At 38.1% G+C, this 18,279-nt stretch overlaps 1 protein-coding gene across 1 annotated transcript in view; it reads left to right on the plus strand.

Annotated features, from left to right (window-relative positions):
- The window catches only part of NEB (nebulin), a 206,526-nt gene that overhangs the window by 24,928 nt on the left and 163,319 nt on the right, over window positions 1–18,279 (plus strand). Inside the window, exons 12-28 of the mRNA XM_029934594.1 lie at window positions 1,327–1,443; window positions 3,105–3,209; window positions 3,295–3,402; window positions 3,499–3,603; window positions 4,004–4,102; window positions 5,140–5,244; window positions 6,222–6,329; window positions 6,415–6,528; window positions 7,709–7,810; window positions 7,911–8,018; window positions 8,107–8,211; window positions 9,461–9,559; window positions 10,627–10,731; window positions 11,289–11,396; window positions 11,482–11,595; window positions 14,255–14,452; window positions 16,128–16,235. Coding sequence (XP_029790454.1) covers window positions 1,327–1,443; window positions 3,105–3,209; window positions 3,295–3,402; window positions 3,499–3,603; window positions 4,004–4,102; window positions 5,140–5,244; window positions 6,222–6,329; window positions 6,415–6,528; window positions 7,709–7,810; window positions 7,911–8,018; window positions 8,107–8,211; window positions 9,461–9,559; window positions 10,627–10,731; window positions 11,289–11,396; window positions 11,482–11,595; window positions 14,255–14,452; window positions 16,128–16,235 — 1,908 coding nt within the window. The remainder of the gene's footprint in view (window positions 1–1,326; window positions 1,444–3,104; window positions 3,210–3,294; window positions 3,403–3,498; window positions 3,604–4,003; window positions 4,103–5,139; window positions 5,245–6,221; window positions 6,330–6,414; window positions 6,529–7,708; window positions 7,811–7,910; window positions 8,019–8,106; window positions 8,212–9,460; window positions 9,560–10,626; window positions 10,732–11,288; window positions 11,397–11,481; window positions 11,596–14,254; window positions 14,453–16,127; window positions 16,236–18,279) is intronic.

The raw sequence follows: 18,279 nt of genomic DNA on the forward strand, positions 1-18,279 counted from the left end.
TGAGTGGATGAGAAGAGAGCAATAGAAGAGTGTAAATGTACTCAAGTTTTTAAAAGTGTTTTCCTGAAAGGAAAAAAAGAAAATGGGGTAGTAGCTGGTGAATTTGTGAAGAAAAGGGGATTCTTTTAAGACCGGAGACAGACACCATGTTTCTATGCTGATGGAAAAAATCCAGTGTGGAGGGAAAATGTGATGTCTGAGGATGGAAGAGTGGCTGGAGTAATGCCCTTGTGTAGGTAAAAGGAGAAGCATCGTGGCGCCTAACAGGAAGGGTAACTTTGCCACAGGTCTTGACAATTTATCCATAAACAGGAGAGGAGGCCACACATCCCAGATGCAGGTAGGAAGATAGGAGTGTGTGGGGAACCCCTTTTCTGGTTGTTTCCATTTTTCAATGAAGCACGTGATTCTACCATATAGAAAGGCTATGTCTTTCATTCCTGTAGTGTATCCCCTGTGAGTCTTCTGTGTGTGCTGCACGGGGTGGTGCACTGTATTTCAGTTGTGTGTATCTCCTGCCTTTGGATATCAAGCTGATTATGTTTGTTTTTTGAGGTTCTCAAATGTTAATAATTATCTAGGATTCTTTGAACATTCCTATATTCTACAGTTATATTGCCAGAATAAATGGCTGGCACTGGGGATCAAGGCGTAGGATTCATTTCTTGTTCTTCTCCCTTTGGACATGCTCCTGACAGGGGCTTTTGGGCCCTTATTTAAAGCTTCTGCTAAAGCTGGAATTAAAGGTGCAAAGTGGGAGGGGCAGAAAGAAAAGGGGAGGTTGTCATCCTTCATCCAGCCTCCAGCCCTCTCCTCCTCCTCCTGCATTTACATTAAGTACACACATGCTCACACACAGTCACAGATGAGGTGTTAAAGGGTAGATGGATGATGCTTGTGACTTGCTTTCTTTAAAAATACGTTGGCAGTTAGGCAGCTGGAAGCTAAGAGCTCAATGGGGGTTGTTGAGCAGTAAGTGTCCGAGACATGATGCACTGTCATTATTTGGGTGGCTGTGTCCTTCTGTCTTTGAGGGCAGGGCTCATGTGTTATTCTTCCTTGTACCTGTCTCAGAGGCAGCACGTAATCGATACCCTATGGACATTTTTGAATGAGTAAATGAATGGGAGGAAAGCTATTCTGGAAATTTATGCAGTTTCTCTGTTGCTGTTATGAGTTACTATGAGTATTTTGTTTGTAAAATGTCAAGCTGCCACTTTTCTAGAGAGAAAGTTGATTTGTGGAACTATGTCATAATGTCCATAATAGAGACAAGAGCAAAAATAACCCAGAGGGTTACTTTATCACTTTATTTCACTCCTACAGGTAAAATACAAAGAAGACTATGAAAAGAATAAGGCAAAAGCAGATTATAATGTACTTCCTGCTTCAGAGAACCCACTGCTCAAGCAGCTGAAGGCGGCAGGAAATGCCCTGAGTGATGTAAGTACATTCTTGTTAAAAAAGTGTTTTTTAACCTTAGCTGCCGGGGAGGTGAAATTTCTCTCCTTCTATAATGACTAAATGCAAACAGAGATTTGCAAATACTTTAAGATTCTGGTGTAGCAGTTTCCCTGGATCTGTTTTAACCATGAGAAGACATAAATGCCTCTGAGTGTGCTGTATGTCCATTTAGTTCAATGATAGAGAAATCTTCATTTGCTTCTAGGCCCTGATACTTCTATATGAACAAAGAGTGGTGTGTAGGAGATAACGTGTGATTTCGACACAGAGAGAAGGAGATTTTGAAAGGAGAGGAGAGGGAGGGAGAAAGAGAGAGATCAGTTTGTGATCATTCCTTGTGCTCTTTGAGCCCGCTGGGAGAAGACAAATCCCCCATGTTTCACAGCTTTTCCCCTTCGCCTCTACCATTTTCTGTGCACATCTTGGCCCTAGAAACCATTATTTGCAGACAACATGGCTTAAAAGACGGCTCCCTAAGTCTTCACAAGAAGTTCTTCTTGTGGAAATAAAAGCCTGACCAATCCAATTACATTTAAAATAGATTGGTTAAGTGAGAACTGGCATTAAGAGACTAACAGCCCAAGACCACTTTGACTATATAAATAGAGACTGAACGTGTGATCAGTTGATTTTTTTTTCCCCTTAGAGTTACATTGTATTAAGCTTTCCCAGTAGTTGAGGATTAAACTTGGTTCTTTTTGCAGGTTAGTTATCTTTTCTTTGTCCCCTGAATTAAGTCAGCACTGTAGAGGTGCATCTATGTGATTGAGGAAGGGGGCGAGTGGAGTGGCAGGTGAGAGGGTGTCAGTGGGTCTGTCCACATAGCTCTGTTGGGAAATTAATACAAAGCCTGTATCCTGTTTCCTAAATGAAGGTCATCTTTATCAAGCATATAAAAGCACAGGTCCAAATCTACTTTGTTGATAAAGAGAGCAATATAAAAATATAAAAACTGAATTGCATCATTTACCGCTTCAAAACCCAACATGAGAAAGAGACAACGGCCCTTTGTATCAGTGTGCCTTTGAAATCCAACAGTTGTAGGGGCACCTGGGTGGCTCAGTTGGTTAAGAGTCCAACTTCAGCTCAGGTCATGATCTAATGGTTTGTGAGTTCAAGCCCCATGTCGGGCTCGGTGCTGACAGCCAGAGCCTGGAGCCTGCTTTGGATTGTGTGTCTTCCTCCGTCTCTGTCCTTCCCCCATTCACACAGATGCTCTCTCCCTGTCTCTCAAAAATGAACTAAGCTTTTTCATAAAGATTTGTTTAAAAATCACTGCTGCTCAGAATATTCCTCTCTGTGGTGGTACCATCAGTGAGGGACAAGTGTGTGATCTGGGAGAGGAGGAGGTAGCATTTCCAAAATACATACAAACTCCACAGCCAAGGGCTTGGCCTGAGGCAGCAGACTGGTTTCTTGATTTTGTTTTGGTGAATATTAAAAGCCTAAGCTTTACAGTTACTGCTAATAGAAGAAACTTATAATTCATGACACCCCAATGTTTGATTGTCAGTTTTTAAGATAGTTGACAGGCGATAGCTTTTTTCTGCTTCTTTTGTTTAGTGTTGGGAAATACAAGTGTTATAATCAGTGTAGGAGTGACAGGAATCTATTTTAACTGACTTTTTTTCCTTTGACAGAAACTGTACAAGGAAAACTATGAAAAGACAAAGGCAAAGAGCATAAATTACTGTGAAACCCCCAAATTTCAACTTGACACAGTTCTGCAGAACTTCACTAGTGATGTAAGCAGTCCTGTGGTTACTTCCTGTGTTGAGAAAAGATCCATTATTCCCCCAATCAATACATGAAATATGTTTTGTCTTTCAGACTAAGTACAAAGATTCCTACCTAAAGAATGTTTTGGGACATTATGTAGGCAGCTTTGAAGATCCCTATCACATGCACTGCATGAAAGTCGCAGCTCAAAACAGCGATGTAAGTCTAAGATAATTGTTTAGCTTTCCAACGAACACATCTTGAGGGCATGAATAAAATGTTTGCATCCTTATGTCTGATTTCTTGTCCTCACAGAAAAACTACAAAGCAGAATATGAAGAAGACAGAGGCAAATGCTTCTTTCCGCAGACCATAACTCAAGAATATGAAGCAATCAAGAAATTAGATCAGTGTAAAGATGTAAGTCTACAGTGCAAACTTGGATCATCCTGACCTCCGTAGCATCTAGTGGTCAAGAGTTACTTAAAATGTTACCACTTTTCAAATACATGCAGGCAGGGAAATTTATAAGAAACAAAATTTAATTTGTAGGTAACTGTTTTCCCCTGTGGTCACCAATACATTTCAAGAGCTAATTCTAGTTCATTTCCCCAGAGAAGAGATATCAGAAATCTGAAGAATGAGAAAGTGTCTTGTACAGTGTGAAGGCAGTTCTTGAAGACATTGCAGTCTAATTAGAAAAGAGCCATGTGTTTTATTAACTACAAGTTTCTTTTGTTTTGGGCAATGGGTTCTGCTTACTTGGGCTGCAGGCCAACTTGGATTTGACTGCTAAAACCATTCCTTTTGTCCTCCACAGCATACCTACAAAGTCCATCCAGATAAGACAAAATTCACTCAAGTCACCGACTCTCCTGTTCTGGTGCAAGCCCAAGTCAATTCCAAACAACTGAGTGATGTAAGTTCCTCTAAATATGCAGGAAATCCAATTATGAAAGATAACATATCACAACTCCATATATAAAATCCAGTGGCTTGTCACATTTACAAAAAAAGGCTATGTCAGCTTTAGCAAATTTAACTTGTATATATTTGTAATCACCTAAAATATTTTCTTATTTAGTTGCCTTGCATCTTCTTGGATGGATAACAGTTATAGCAAAATGGTGCTATAAGGGAAACTAATGTAGCTTACCACACTGGAAAGACCATGAGTTTTTGAGTCAGACAAAACTGGGTTCAAATTCCACCTCTGTCATTTGTAACCTGGCATCACAGGCAAATTGTTTAACTTCTGTTTGCCTCATATTTCCCCTTTATAATTTGTGGTTGTTTTGAAGAGTAAATGAAAGGAGGTATGTGCATGGTAAATACCCTGGCCCAGAGCGGATACTCAATACAGGGGATTTCTCTCTCTCAAATAGGTTTTTGGAAAATGGAGTCTTTGAGATAAGGTTTTTCACATGAGTTTTAGGCATGAACTTCCAGTCTTGTGTTGAATTAAAACAAAACAATAAAAGTAACCCCAGTAGATTTATGGCCAGAAATAAAGTCTTCAGATAAGAGTATTAACAAACTATAATGGATGTGAGGGGACGTAAGTTCTCCAGAAAGTGAGCATTGACAATAAAAAGAAAGAGCTGTGAGTCTCAGAATCTACTGATTCCGGGGACTGATTGTGATATACATGGAGAGGGAGCATATATGAAAGAGTCACCTCCTTCCCGGACAGTCCTACCGTGGTAACCAATGTGATATCAGCCATCATGTGTTAAGCAGACAGGTTGTCAATGGAGGCCTACCCTAGCTCTGGACTTCTCTCTTGATCTTAACAATATTGTCAGTTGTTATTTAACAAAATATACTTTACATTTTATTTTATGATATGTACCACACAAAATTTTTGTATTTTGGAACAATTCTTCTTCAAAACTAATTGTATCCCTTATTTTCTGTCTGTTCCTCTCTCTCTCTCTCTCTCTCTCTCTCTCTCAGCTGAACTACAAAGCGAAACATGAAAGTGAAAAATTCAAGTGCCACATACCTCCAGATACTCCTGCCTTCATCCAACATAAAGTCAATGCCTATAACCTGAGTGATGTAAGTCTCCATGTGCTGTGGAATATCCTGACAACCAGTGTTTTTATTTCTAGATTGCTTCCCTGAATAAACATTTCAATGTTAAATATGGGAAGAATATTTAGCATTTGTATCCTGTTCCTATGCCTCTGCCCACATATCTTTGAATTAACCTTATAAATGTGGGTAGCAACATTTTAAGTAGCTTCATACAATTAGACAATGTGTTTTAATCAACTCTCAAAATACCACCACTCATGTATGTTTAATTGCAAATGATAATGTTAGATCTTTTAGCCATATATTCATTTATACTATAAAACTATAATTAGCTTTCATCCAGGACCTAAGTTTTTAGATATAATGTCATTTTATTTACTCCTCAGATGTATAATGTCCCTAATTTTACACAAATGGTGCTTATTTCTACATGTAAGAGAATTTGCACTAAGATGTAGGGTATTCAAAAGGCATAAGACCAGGTGTCCATTACTATTTTCATTTTCAAAACTTAATTTTATAGAAAAGTCAAATTCTCCTTGGAGGGGAGATCTCAATTTCTTCAACAATTCTATAAATAAGTACTAAGATTATCCAGCATCAGTGAGTATTGTAATGATTCAGGAAATAACCTTTTCAGAGGACTTTGAGATCAAATGAAAGTGTTATCTTTAGATTGTAAAAAGTAAATTAACTATAGAATATTTGTGCCACTCTATGAAATACTCCATGTTAGGAATCAAATAGTAGTATGGTAATTAGAACTAGGTTAATTTGATGAAAGATTCTAATGGAGATTAGAGAATCTTGATCTTGGAAAATTCAAGGCTTTAGCTTGAGGAGAAATACCTAAAATATGCATGATTTTCTAAATGATGAAAAGGATCCATTTATTTTATTCATATTTAGACAGAGTATTGAAATATTCCTTTATCTTTAAAGTGTGATAATTTGCATATCATTTTTACCAATTCCTCTGCTGAAATTTTTCTGTCCAGAATATCTATAAACATGACTGGGAGAAGAGCAAAGCAAAGAAGTTTGACATTAAAGTGGACGCCATTCCCCTGCTGGCGGCCAAAGCCAACAGCAGGATCGCCAGCGATGTGAGTATGGCCCGGGCACCTGGGCAGGGCGCCCTCAGTGATGTTTCCAGGTGGGCGGGCACTGGCATGTGGGATGTCTTTACAGGTGATGTACAAGAAAGACTATGAGAAAAGCAAAGGGAAGATGATCGGAGCCCTCAGCATTAATGATGATCCCAAGATGCTGCACTCTTTGAAGACGGCCAAAAACCAGAGTGATGTGAGTGTCTTTGTGAATCACCCTTATTTTCAGATGTGGTTATACTTACTGTTTAATGTATCTTCAGATAGGATTTAGCCCAACTGAAATCTTAGCTTCAGGATGACAAGCCAAACACAAAAACCTGGTGGTAAAAGATGATTAAGCTCTTCCTTCTGTACTTTGAGATATCAGTGAATATTGTAAATATTTCCTTAATCTCTTTAATGCCCTCTTTCTTAAGGGGAAAAGATACTACTAATAGCATTTTCTTTACTGTTTGTCGAGAAATGGGCTTATTATCTTAGTATGTATAAATACATATTTATTCCATTTCATGATCTGATCTAAGGAACTTTGCAAAAATACATACAGAAAAAAATAAAGGCAAGAGGCGAGAAAAGCAGGATAAAGACAAAGTAGGAAAGTAGATGAAGCATAACCTCAAGGACAAAGTATTTTATTTTACAAATGTTATAAAATATTGATCTCATTTTAAAGACTAAAATACCCAAAATAAAATAAAACTCTTTATAAAAATTGCTTCTCTAATTCATGGCATAAAGGAAATAGTCCCTATTTTGTATGATTTATAAATATTCTTGTTTTTATTGAGTATATTTTTGGATTTCTGTATGGGAGAATTAAGGTAAATGTGTAGAAATACGTGCTACCTACAACAAAATGGAAAAAACATCTTTTCCTGCATTATTACTATAAAGGAAAATATTAGATCTCAATGAGAAAATCCAGCATCCAAAGCTAGTGTAAAATGTATTTTCATCATGTGCTGAACTGAATACTTTTCTAGGATTGTGCCTAAGTGTCTAAGGTCCACCTTCTACCTTTTAACTAATTTTGCACTATTTAAAAAATTCATTTTTCTTCAAACACGTTCAAGTGGAAAGAATTATTTTAAGACACAAAGTTGCTTAGAAAGCAGGATTGATATATTCTGGTTTATTCTGGATGAGAAATGCTAGGATAAATAACATAAGCACATATATGGTTATTAGCAGCCTAGATTATTCAAGACAGGAGACTCTACCATATTCATTCTGCTTGTTATGCTTTGTGAAAAATAAGTGCTAAAAAAGTACAAAGTTTTCCTTTTTGGTTAAGTATAGCAATGTAAGAATGGGTTTTATACCATGAGATCTATATCATTTCTCTTTGTTTGATTTTCTTTTTCCTTTAACAGAGATTATACAAGGAAAACTATGAGAAGACAAAAGCAAAGAGCATGAACTACTGTGAGACCCCCAAATATCAACTTGACACTCTGCTGAAGAACTTTAGCGAGGTTTGGAAGGCCATGGTTACCCCTGGGGTTTCAGGACTTTTCTACCACTTGACAAATACATATATAATTGACATATTTGTCAATATGTTTTCTCTTTCAGGCTAAGTACAAAGATTCATATGTGCAGAATATTTTGGGACATTATGTAGGCAGCTTTGAGGACCCACATGAAATACATTGCATGAAAGTTTCAGCACAAAACAGTGATGTAAGTGAGGACAAATATCCATGCCTCTCAGTGATATTATTTGGGGGCAGGAATAATCATAATCTATTTTTGTTCCTTCTTATTATAGAAAAATTACAAAGCAGAATATGAAGAAGATAAAGGGAAATGCTATTTCCCTCAGACAATAACGCAAGAATATGAAGCAATTAAGAAGCTAGACCAGTGCAAAGATGTAAGTCAGTTGCCCTGAATTCTTAAAATTTGGATTTGGGTTTGGGATTCTTGTGCCATCTAGTGGTAAATTTAGCAGGAGTCATCTAGTGATTAATCTGGATTAGATATATATATCCGACATCTAGTGATCAGCAGGAGATGTTAAATTTTAAACTTTGGGTGGAATTGGAGAACAGCAAAATTACTGTGAAAAAAACTACTTGTTATAAAAATAGCTTGGGGTTTTAGAACTTTCATTTCCACTACTTTGTATATACATGGTTTGGGAAGAAAGGGAAAATAGGGAGGTTTGTGAGACATAGGTGTTCATTCATTTAACAAGTTTACACGAGGAGCCAGCTTGTGTCAGACACTGTCCTTGGTGCAGGAAAAGAAGAGAGGACAAGGTGGCTGCCTCTTGGGGAGCATGCATTTTAGAGGAAGAGGCAGAAAATAAAGAACACAGAAGCTTAAGAAAGATATCAATGATAAGACAACCCATATAGAATGATGCTATAGCATTAAAATGGGATGATGTAGGAGAGAGAGACTGGATGGGCACCATAGACTGGGTGCTCAAGGAGGATCTAAGGCAGGAATGTGCAGCCATGCCAAAATCAAGGTGAGGGCAACTGGAAAACAGCATAAGGAAAGACAGCGTGGTTCTTAAAGAATCGAAAGCATGTGGTAGCTGAAGTGTACTGGAGGAAAGAGAGTTGGGGAGAGAGGGACGCAAAACCTGAGAGACGACTGAATACTGAAAACGAACAGAGGGTTGAAGGGGGAGGGGGGAAAAGAGGTGGTGGTGATGGAGGGGGGCACTTGTGGGGAAGAGCACTGGGTGTTGTATGGAAACCAATTTGACAATAAGCTATTTAAAAAAAATGAAGTGTACTGGAGAGAGGGACAGTAGGAAGAGGTGAAATGGGAAGAGATGAAGGAGGAGGGTTCATCAGCCAAGGCACAATTTAGATTGAAGGCAAGTCCAATGGAGAGCCATTGTAAGGCTTCAGCACGAGGAAGATTAATCTGGTTGCTGAATTGCAGCAGGGAGACCAGTTTAGAGGCAACCTGAGCCATGGGGGGATGGGGGATGGGGGGCCAGGGGGGAGTGGAGAGAAAGAGAAGAAGTGAGAATGTACCAACCAAGTTTTCAGGAAATAAACTTTGTTTGACTGGAAACTTTTTACATGTTAGTGTGTATATGAACAAGAATATAAAGATACATTATGATATTTCATTAAAGAACATCTTTTTTTTTTTTTTAGCATACGTACAAAGTTCATCCAGATAAGACCAAATTCACGGCCGTCACCGATACTCCCGTACTGCTGCAAGCCCAGCTCAACACGAAACAGCTTAGCGACGTAAGTGCCCCGTTGGTGCAAGTGAGAGTGACCTCGAGTGCTGTGTTTATTTGAAATAGAAGCATTTTCCTGCTTAATCTTCATGGGCTCATCTATCATCCCAACCGTGTCATTTTTCAAGATTGATTTAATAAAATGCAAATGATGCTGCCAGATTGAATTGTAGCCTCAGGAAAGATGGTGTTAGATGAAAATAAAAGTAACAAATATTTCTTCATAAGTCACCAAGTTTTCGTAGGGAATTTGCTCAGTAGGATGTCACATACCCAAAATAATGCAGACTAAGATTTGATGGCAACTTAAGACACAACAAGAGTGTTTATTTGCATAGATAACAAGGCAAACATTTCCCATTCTTGAGTTTGCTGATGAAGAGTTTATAAGAAGACAAAACGTGCAGAAACAACAAAGACATCGGGCAGTAATAAGTAAACTAACATAGGGTCAAGAGATAATTCAAACAGAGTGATGTGAGATGGGGAGAGTGGGGAGAGGGACACTTCAAACTGGGTGGTCAAGGAAGGTGTAAGGCAGAACGGTCCAGCCATGTGAAGAGCAGCCCAAGAACAGCGGTGCTCCTCAAACATTCACGTTCACGTATCACCAGTGTCCCTGCAAAAATACTCTGATTCATTAGGTGTGGAGGGATGTGCTGACTCTTCCTGTGGTGCTGATGCTGCTGTTGGCAGAATACACTTCGAGTAGCTGATCATAGAATTTAATAGATTCTGAGTGTCCGTGTCCTGAAGGCACAGCCCAAAGGTTTAGATCAGACTATGAGTTTCCCATAGATACGTTGTATGCACTTACAAAATGACAACTCAAGCTTGATTCCACCATGAGTCTGAAATAGGGAGTGAGGGTCTAGGCTCTGTAATGGACTTTGACTAGATGGACAACCTCTTTGAGGCATTTTTCTGAAAAGGGTAGGAATACTTAGCCATATATCTATATCTGTGTACACACACAAATACACACACACACACACACACACACACACACACACCTACATGCACTCAAGGAAATTCTGATCCTGAACTGTTTGGGTATCTTCTACTGTTTTCCAGCTAAATTACAAAGCAAAACATGAAAGTGAGAAATTCAAGTGCAACGTACCAGCAGATGCTCCACAGTTTATCCAACACAGAGTCAATGCCTATAACTTGAGCGATGTAAGTACCAAAGCCACAGAAATCTATCATTGTATGTACTTGCAAAGAGGAGATGTGATGGATGTTTTCAAAGCCAGATTAGGAGTTCTGCAACTAAACAACTGTGGAGATTGTTTTCAGAGTGTGAGTGGAACTTTTAAGGCCTACATATTCAGAAGGCTCTTACTTAGCTATCCTTTTTATTTTCCACATTCTCTGTTACCATCAGAAACATCTTCTGAATTACCCGCCCTCCCCCTGCACTGGCTAATCTCTAAAGTTTTGTAAGATCTCTCCTATAAATGTTGCATTTCATCTTCTTGAAGTGGTTCTCATTTTACATTGTCCTTTATACAACAGGGCAGCAGAGTGTTTAGAAAGTTCATAGAATGTTAAAAAGGAGTGTAGGGGAGAAGCTGGATGACAGATTAATGAATAATTATACTATCATTTGGTAAATATGGTACTTATAGGTGAAATAAGTCTATATATACACATTTTCAATCTGTTTCTTTTACTGGCTGAACCTGTGTTAGATATTGTTCTTACAATTCCTCTGCTGAAATTTTTCTGTCCAGAATATCTATAAACATGACTGGGAGAAGAGCAAAGCAAAGAAGTTTGACATTAAAGTGGACGCCATTCCCCTGCTGGCGGCCAAAGCCAACAGCAGGATCGCCAGCGATGTGAGTATGGCCCGGGCACCTGGGCAGGGCGCCCTCAGTGATGTTTCCAGGTGGGCGGGCACTGGCATGTGGGATGTCTTTACAGGTGATGTACAAGAAAGACTATGAGAAAAGCAAAGGGAAGATGATCGGAGCCCTCAGCATTAATGATGATCCCAAGATGCTGCACTCTTTGAAGACGGCCAAAAACCAGAGTGATGTGAGTGTCTTTGTGAATCTGTCTTGTCTTCAAGATGGCATCTCTGTTAACACACCCAAGGGCAGTCGCATGTAAAAGGATTCCATATCTAGGGGCACCTGGGACGCTCAGTCGATTGAGCACCCAGCGTAGGCTCAGGTCATGATTCATGGTTTGTGGGTTTGAACCCCACATTAGGTTCTGTGCTGACAGCTCAGAGCCTGGAGCCGGTTTCTGATTCTATGTCTGTCTGTCTGTCTCTCTCTTTCTCAAAAATAAATAGACATTAAAAATTTAAAAAAAAAGGGATTCCATATCCATGGGCTCTGCCATGTTCACAAAAAATTGCTGAAGAGAAATTTTGGAAGTAGAATAATTTCCCAGATTCTTGTACCTCTTAGTGTTTGAGGAGAGAAATTACTGATTTGTACTTGACGTCCATTACACTTTGAAAAATGTATGCTTTAATATTTAATTGAATATTGATTTTAATTCTCAAAATGTTTTGAAAAACATTACTAGATATTTTCATGTTTTCTCCTGTTGGAAAAATAACCTTTAAAATGATGGTTTTAAAACTGTCCCTATACTAGAAGAAAATCATGTGTCACAGATAAAGAAAAATAGTTAAGATTTTTTAAAAATTAACTTTAGTGATTAGTATTGGTATAGGTTCAAGAAAAATACTTCATTGATTATAGGCCCTTTTCAGAATCTGGTAAGAGTCTTGGACCATTCATCTAGATAGATGAACTTTTTCTTCATGCCTCTGACTGAGTTTCAGAGAATTTATGAATTCTCTAAGGCTTCCCTATGGTCCAACTCTCATCTTTTGATTAAAATTCTTACTGTAGAGAAGAAAACATCTATTGCAAATTCCAGTGTATTCTGTTTAAAAAACATTTAGAGAATTCCTTAAGAGTGGTAAGAATGTTCAATATAGCTTGCACATATTATTCTTTCATAAATAGAAGGATGTTTGTATCATTTGCTTTCAACCATGTGTTCAAATAATCTATAAATACCTTCTTTGATTCATTTTGCATTTGCTATATAGTCATATAGCACTTTAAAACATATTCAGTAATTTTCTCTCTAATAACTTAATGCTGAATTATTTTAGTATACAGTACTCACATACATAATACTGTGCTTTTCACTAGATCTGTGTCCCTTCTCAACTCAATAGGTTAGAGCTGTCTGTTGACAATACATATGTCTTTATCTTTAGTTCTTCATCCTACCCCAGAACCCATAAGAACACTAAGAACAAAGTAAGTGTTCAGTAAATACTTGTTAATTGACACTGGCAACCAAAAGAGATAGTGATGAATCATTCTCACAGAATATCCAGGCTAAATGCTAAGCTGCATGTACAGGATGTACAGGATAGCTTTTTAAAGAGAATCTTTTAAAGCCATTTGGACCTTTGACAGCATTTTATAGATGCAGGTATGTGTGAACTGGTATGAACATGAACAAAAGAGTCATAACAATTCAGTCAAAAACACTTCCCCACACTAATGCTGTTGGTGACATTTCTTTATCAGTTTTCCAGTGTCCGTGCATACTGTCAGAAAATTTCCATATTTTATTTTTATAAACCAAAGTCTAGGTTTTATAATTAAGTGATAAGTTTATTCAGTGAAGGTAACTGCTCACAAAATATTTAGAAAGAAGATCATATTCCCTAAGAAAGCTAAATTATCAGGTCATTTGCAAAAGGAATTTCTACAGAAGATTTGTAAGTCATAGTTACACTTACTAGCCCAGGTCACTGTCTTTAATGCTTATGTGATTATGGGGAGAGATAATGGGTTTAGATTTTTCCTAGAGGCACTGGGTCAGAACTTTTCTCTCTGTTAATGTAACTGGTGAGTGGACACAATGAAGCTGGGACTTTGACCTAATTAGCACCCTGTCTAACATTCCAGAAAACCAGCCAATGAAAGTGCCTTTGGAGGCCCAGTCAAGACATTTGGTTTATGAGAACATTGTAATAAGTGCCAAGGTTACTTTAATGGCTCAGTTTCACAAACTTTTCTCCTTTGAGGTCTTATTACTGCTGCAATCTGAAGCTTCTTTTAAATTGTTACCAAAATTAAACTTGGTATGAAAAACCTTTGGGATTCTCAGTGGAGCTTATCTATTGTCAGAAGCACAATAGTCAGGTAGAAAAATCAGTAACCGCTTAAAGATGATGTTAAAAAAGCCAAGTCGTCAAGTGTACAGCTCTATTCATGAAGTAGTCATTTTATATAATCAGAAGTATGAAATGATTGTCATATAATTTTCATCAAGTAAGAAATACTTCCTTATTGGAAAACAATTCAAAGATTAGATTGCTTTGGTAAAAATAATGCTTGTTAAAAGTCTTTGAAAAACCCCTGTTTTAAAATAAAATAATACCTGGCTGGAGCAGAAGCTGTGGGCCACTCCTAATGTCTGACATTGCTCTTTGATCTAAAAAGAGATTTGAGAAAATCTGTCCATGTATGATTTGGGGGGGGGGGGAGCATTCAGTAATGTGTAACATATGAACAAATTATAGGAAGAAGTAAGTACTCAGATGTTTGAATGTGTTTCTCTAACTTGTGTTTGTTGTTTATGAGAAATCTCTGTGCTTTTCTGGAAATCCATTAAGGATTTGTAGTAATAAATGGAAATTTCCTATTCACAGCGTGAATATCGTAAAGACTATGAGAAGTCAAAAACCATCTATACTGCACCTCTTGATATGCTCCAAGTCACTCAAGCTAAGAAATCTCAGGAAATTGCCAGTGATGTGGACTATAAGCACATCTTACACAATTACAGCTACCCGCCTGATAGCATCAATGTGGATCTCGCCAAGAAGGCTTATGCATTACAGAGTGATGTGAGTAATCAGATTTTCTCTACTCCCTCTTTCTAAGGTGGAAACTGAAGTCATCTTTACGTGAAGTCATGTTTTTGACAATTCTCAGAAGTGTCTGCCTTGTCTTCTGTATGTGGCAAATATGTAATGGGAAAATGACTCTGTGGTTCTTTGAGAGCATGCCCTTCAGAGTTAGAGAGACGTGGCTCTAGCATGAACACATCACTGTCTCCCTTCCTTGTAAAACTGCAATAAAATAAAAGAATTCTTTTGAGAATTTGAATTTATGTGAAATACTTAGCTTAGTGTCAGGCCCTGGTGGATTCTCAGTAAACATTCATTCACTGTTATTATCATCACCATTATCACAATGATCTGCTTCATTATTGTCAATAATTTTTTATATAAATAGTTACCTTGTCTACTTTCTGTTTCTGTGAGCTGGACTACTCTATAGACCTCATATATGTTGAGTCATTTGGTATTTGTCTTTTTGTTACTGGCTTCTTTGACTTAATGTAATGTCCTCAAGGTTCATTCATGTTGCAGCAAGTGTCAGAATTTCCTTCCTTCTTGAGGCTGAATAATATCCCACTATATGTATATACCATGTTTTGTTTATTCGTTCATCTGATGGTGGGCATTTGGGTTGCTTCCAACTTTTGGCCATTGTGAATAATGCTTCTATGAATGTTGGTGACAAATACTTATTTGAGACCCTGCTTTAAATTCTTTTGAGTATATATTCAGAAATGGAGTTGCTAGGTCACATGGTAATTCTGTTTTTAATTTTTTGAGGAACCATCTTACTATTTTGTACAGCAGCTGTACAATTTGAAATTCTCAACACTAACAATCTTACTTTATGCATTATTATCTTACCTAGTTCTTTAATTTTGCTGTATTTCTTTCTCATAAGTATATTATAAGTCTGTCAAAGGCAGGAAACAAAGAGTTTCTTAATTTTTTTGTTCCAATTAAAAGGCCCACACTAAACAACAATTTGAACTTTGTATCTAGAATGTGAGTTTTAGGTACCTCCTATAGCCAGACAATAAGAGTGGCCTATTATTTTAATAACATCAAGTAACTGTCCCCAAAATAGGAACAATTCCAAATGATAATGACTTTCCATAAGCAAATCGAGTGTGACTATTTTAAAGTGCATGTCAGGAGTATTAGAAACACCCCTACGCTAACCATTACATATGAAGGGCAATGTGTGCAAACACATAGTCAAATTAACTACTATAAAACCTTATCTAATTAGAAAATGAGCACAATTATCCATCTTCAATGTGACCTTCAGTCCTAATTTGACTTAGAGTTCTAGGGAGCAAATATCTCACATTTGATTATCTAAATATTTATTTATAATTTATTTATACATTTATTATTTCATTTATTCTTTGAAATACAGCTTTCAAGGTAGGATTTGTCCAGATTGGAACTTGGGTTCCACATACTTCCCTTCAGTTGGATATAGATGTAATGGAATATGAGCCCGCCAGAAGAACGGTGATAACCTGAGGGCTGTTAAAGTCTCTCACCAAGGAAATATTTAAAATAACTTAATGTACGAAGGAAGGAAGCTGGTCAGAAATCCTAAAACCACCGTTTTGGGTAAAATGTTAATGATTTTATGAGTAAGGATGATGCCGAACAAAGAACAGTACCCTTTCTCTTGGTGTTGTAGGTTGAATATAAAGCCGACTACAACAGCTGGATGAAAGGTTGTGGCTGGGTGCCTTTTGGGTCCTTGGAAATGGAAAAGGTGAAGAGAGCTTCAGACATCCTCAATGAGGTAAAGCCATCCTCTGTGCCACAGACAGTTGGGAATGTGCTATGTTAAAGCCCCCAAAACCATGGATGCATCTTCTTTACTGCTTCATTCTCTAATAATTGTTGCTGAGATTAAAAAAAAATGCATGAATTATCCAGGTAAATATGCATACACCTTTATGTTACCAAATCATTTCTGTTAACCATTCATGATAAAAAATATTTTTAAACAACTTTATCAAGGTATAATTTACATACCATAACATTCACCTGTTTTAAGTGTACACTGAGACAAGTTTTAATAAGTTCATATAGTTGTCACCATAATTGAATTTTAAAATATTTCTAGTACACCAATGTTTCCTTGAAAAATTCCTTCCTCCATCTTCAACATCAGGCAACCATAGATTTGCATTCTGTCTTTATAGTTTTGCTTTTTTTAAAAATTTTTTATGTTTTATTTATTTTTGAGAGGAAGAGAGAGTGCATGAGTAGGGGAGGGGCAGAGAGAGAGACACACACAGAATCCGAAGGAGGCTCCAGGCTCTGAGCAGTCAGAACAGAGCCGGATGCAGGCCTCGAACTCACAGACCTTGAGATTGTGACCTGAGCTGAAGTCAGATGCTCAACTGATTGAGCAACCCAGGTGCCCCTCAATGGTTTTACTTTTCTAGAAATTTCTTTTGTATCAGATTTTTTTTTTTTATTGCTTTTTATTTTATTTTTGAGAGACAGAGAGAGACAGCTGGAGCAGGGGAGGGTCAGAGAGAGAGGGAGACACAGAATCCGAAACAGGCTCTAGGCTCTGAGCTAGCTGTCAGCACAGAGCCCGACGCAGGGCTCGAACCCACAAACCGTGAGATCTGACCTGAGCCGAAGCCGGATGCTTAACCGACTGAGCCACCCAGGCACCCCGGACTTTTTTTCACTTAGCACATTTTTGAGGTTTATCTACATATCTGCATGTGTCTGCAATTCATTCTGTATTATTGAATAGTATTTCTTCTTATAGCTATATTATAATTTGGTTGTGTAACAGTGGAACCTTTGCTGCCAGGCAAATCCATCATCAGGGAGGGTAGCCTACATAATGAAGGGATGGAGGTGCTCGGGTTGTCTTCACACTCATGTTTCTGTTCTGTGCTTTTGCTTGCTTTCAGTGAACAACATTTTACCAGATTTTTCAAAAAAAGTTCTAGGCTGATAGTTTTCAGAAGTCTACAGCTGAGTGATGCTACTTTGTACACAGAAGTGGGATGTATAATATATGCAAAGGAAGATGACTGGGAGACTAGATGTAGAAGAATATAGGAATGTAGCTAGACGTTGCCAGCTGCTGATTAGAACATCTTCCAACGTCCTCTCTCCTGTAGATCCTCAGCACTTTAGTGATAACCTGTGTACTAAGCACACGGAGGCTGCGGAATAAAAATCCTCCCTCTCATCCAGGAGCCCCTAGCTGTTACCCTAATTCCTCTGTCCCTCCTCCCTCAGCCAGAGAGCTTCTTTACTTCTCTACCCCAGTTGGTGTGACAGGAACCTGAGAACCTATTAGCGAATGCGAAGACACGCCAGATTTCCTTGTGTGCTTTTCTGAAATCCATTAGAAAACTTTGTGGTGTTTCTGGGTTCTGTTTGTTGTCTGTTTGCTTGTTTTTTACAGTTTGCTTTTTAAAAAATATAATTTATTGTCAAATTGGCTAACATACAGTGTGCTCTTGGTTTTGGGCGTAGATTTCCGTGGTTCATCACTTACATACAACACCTGGGTTCTGTTTAGCTAAAAGTGCCCTTTATCATTTTATAAGCAAGAAATAAAGTCTGGTTCCTGAAAGTTGAATTGGTCTGTACTGCCCCAGACAATCCAAAAGTAAGCCAATTTTTTAAACTGTGGCTTTTGTTTGGCGCCTGGGTGGCTCAGTCGGTTAAGCATCCGACTTCGGCTCAGGTCATGATCTCACGGTTCGTGGGTTTGAGCCCCCATGTCAGGCTCTGTGCTGACAGCTAGCTCAGAGCCTGGAGCCTGTCTTCGAATTCTGTGTCTCCCTCTCTCTCTGGCCCTCCCT

This window comes from Suricata suricatta, chromosome 3 (assembly GCF_006229205.1).
Source record: "Suricata suricatta isolate VVHF042 chromosome 3, meerkat_22Aug2017_6uvM2_HiC, whole genome shotgun sequence".
NCBI classification, from domain to species: Eukaryota; Metazoa; Chordata; class Mammalia; order Carnivora; family Herpestidae; genus Suricata; species Suricata suricatta.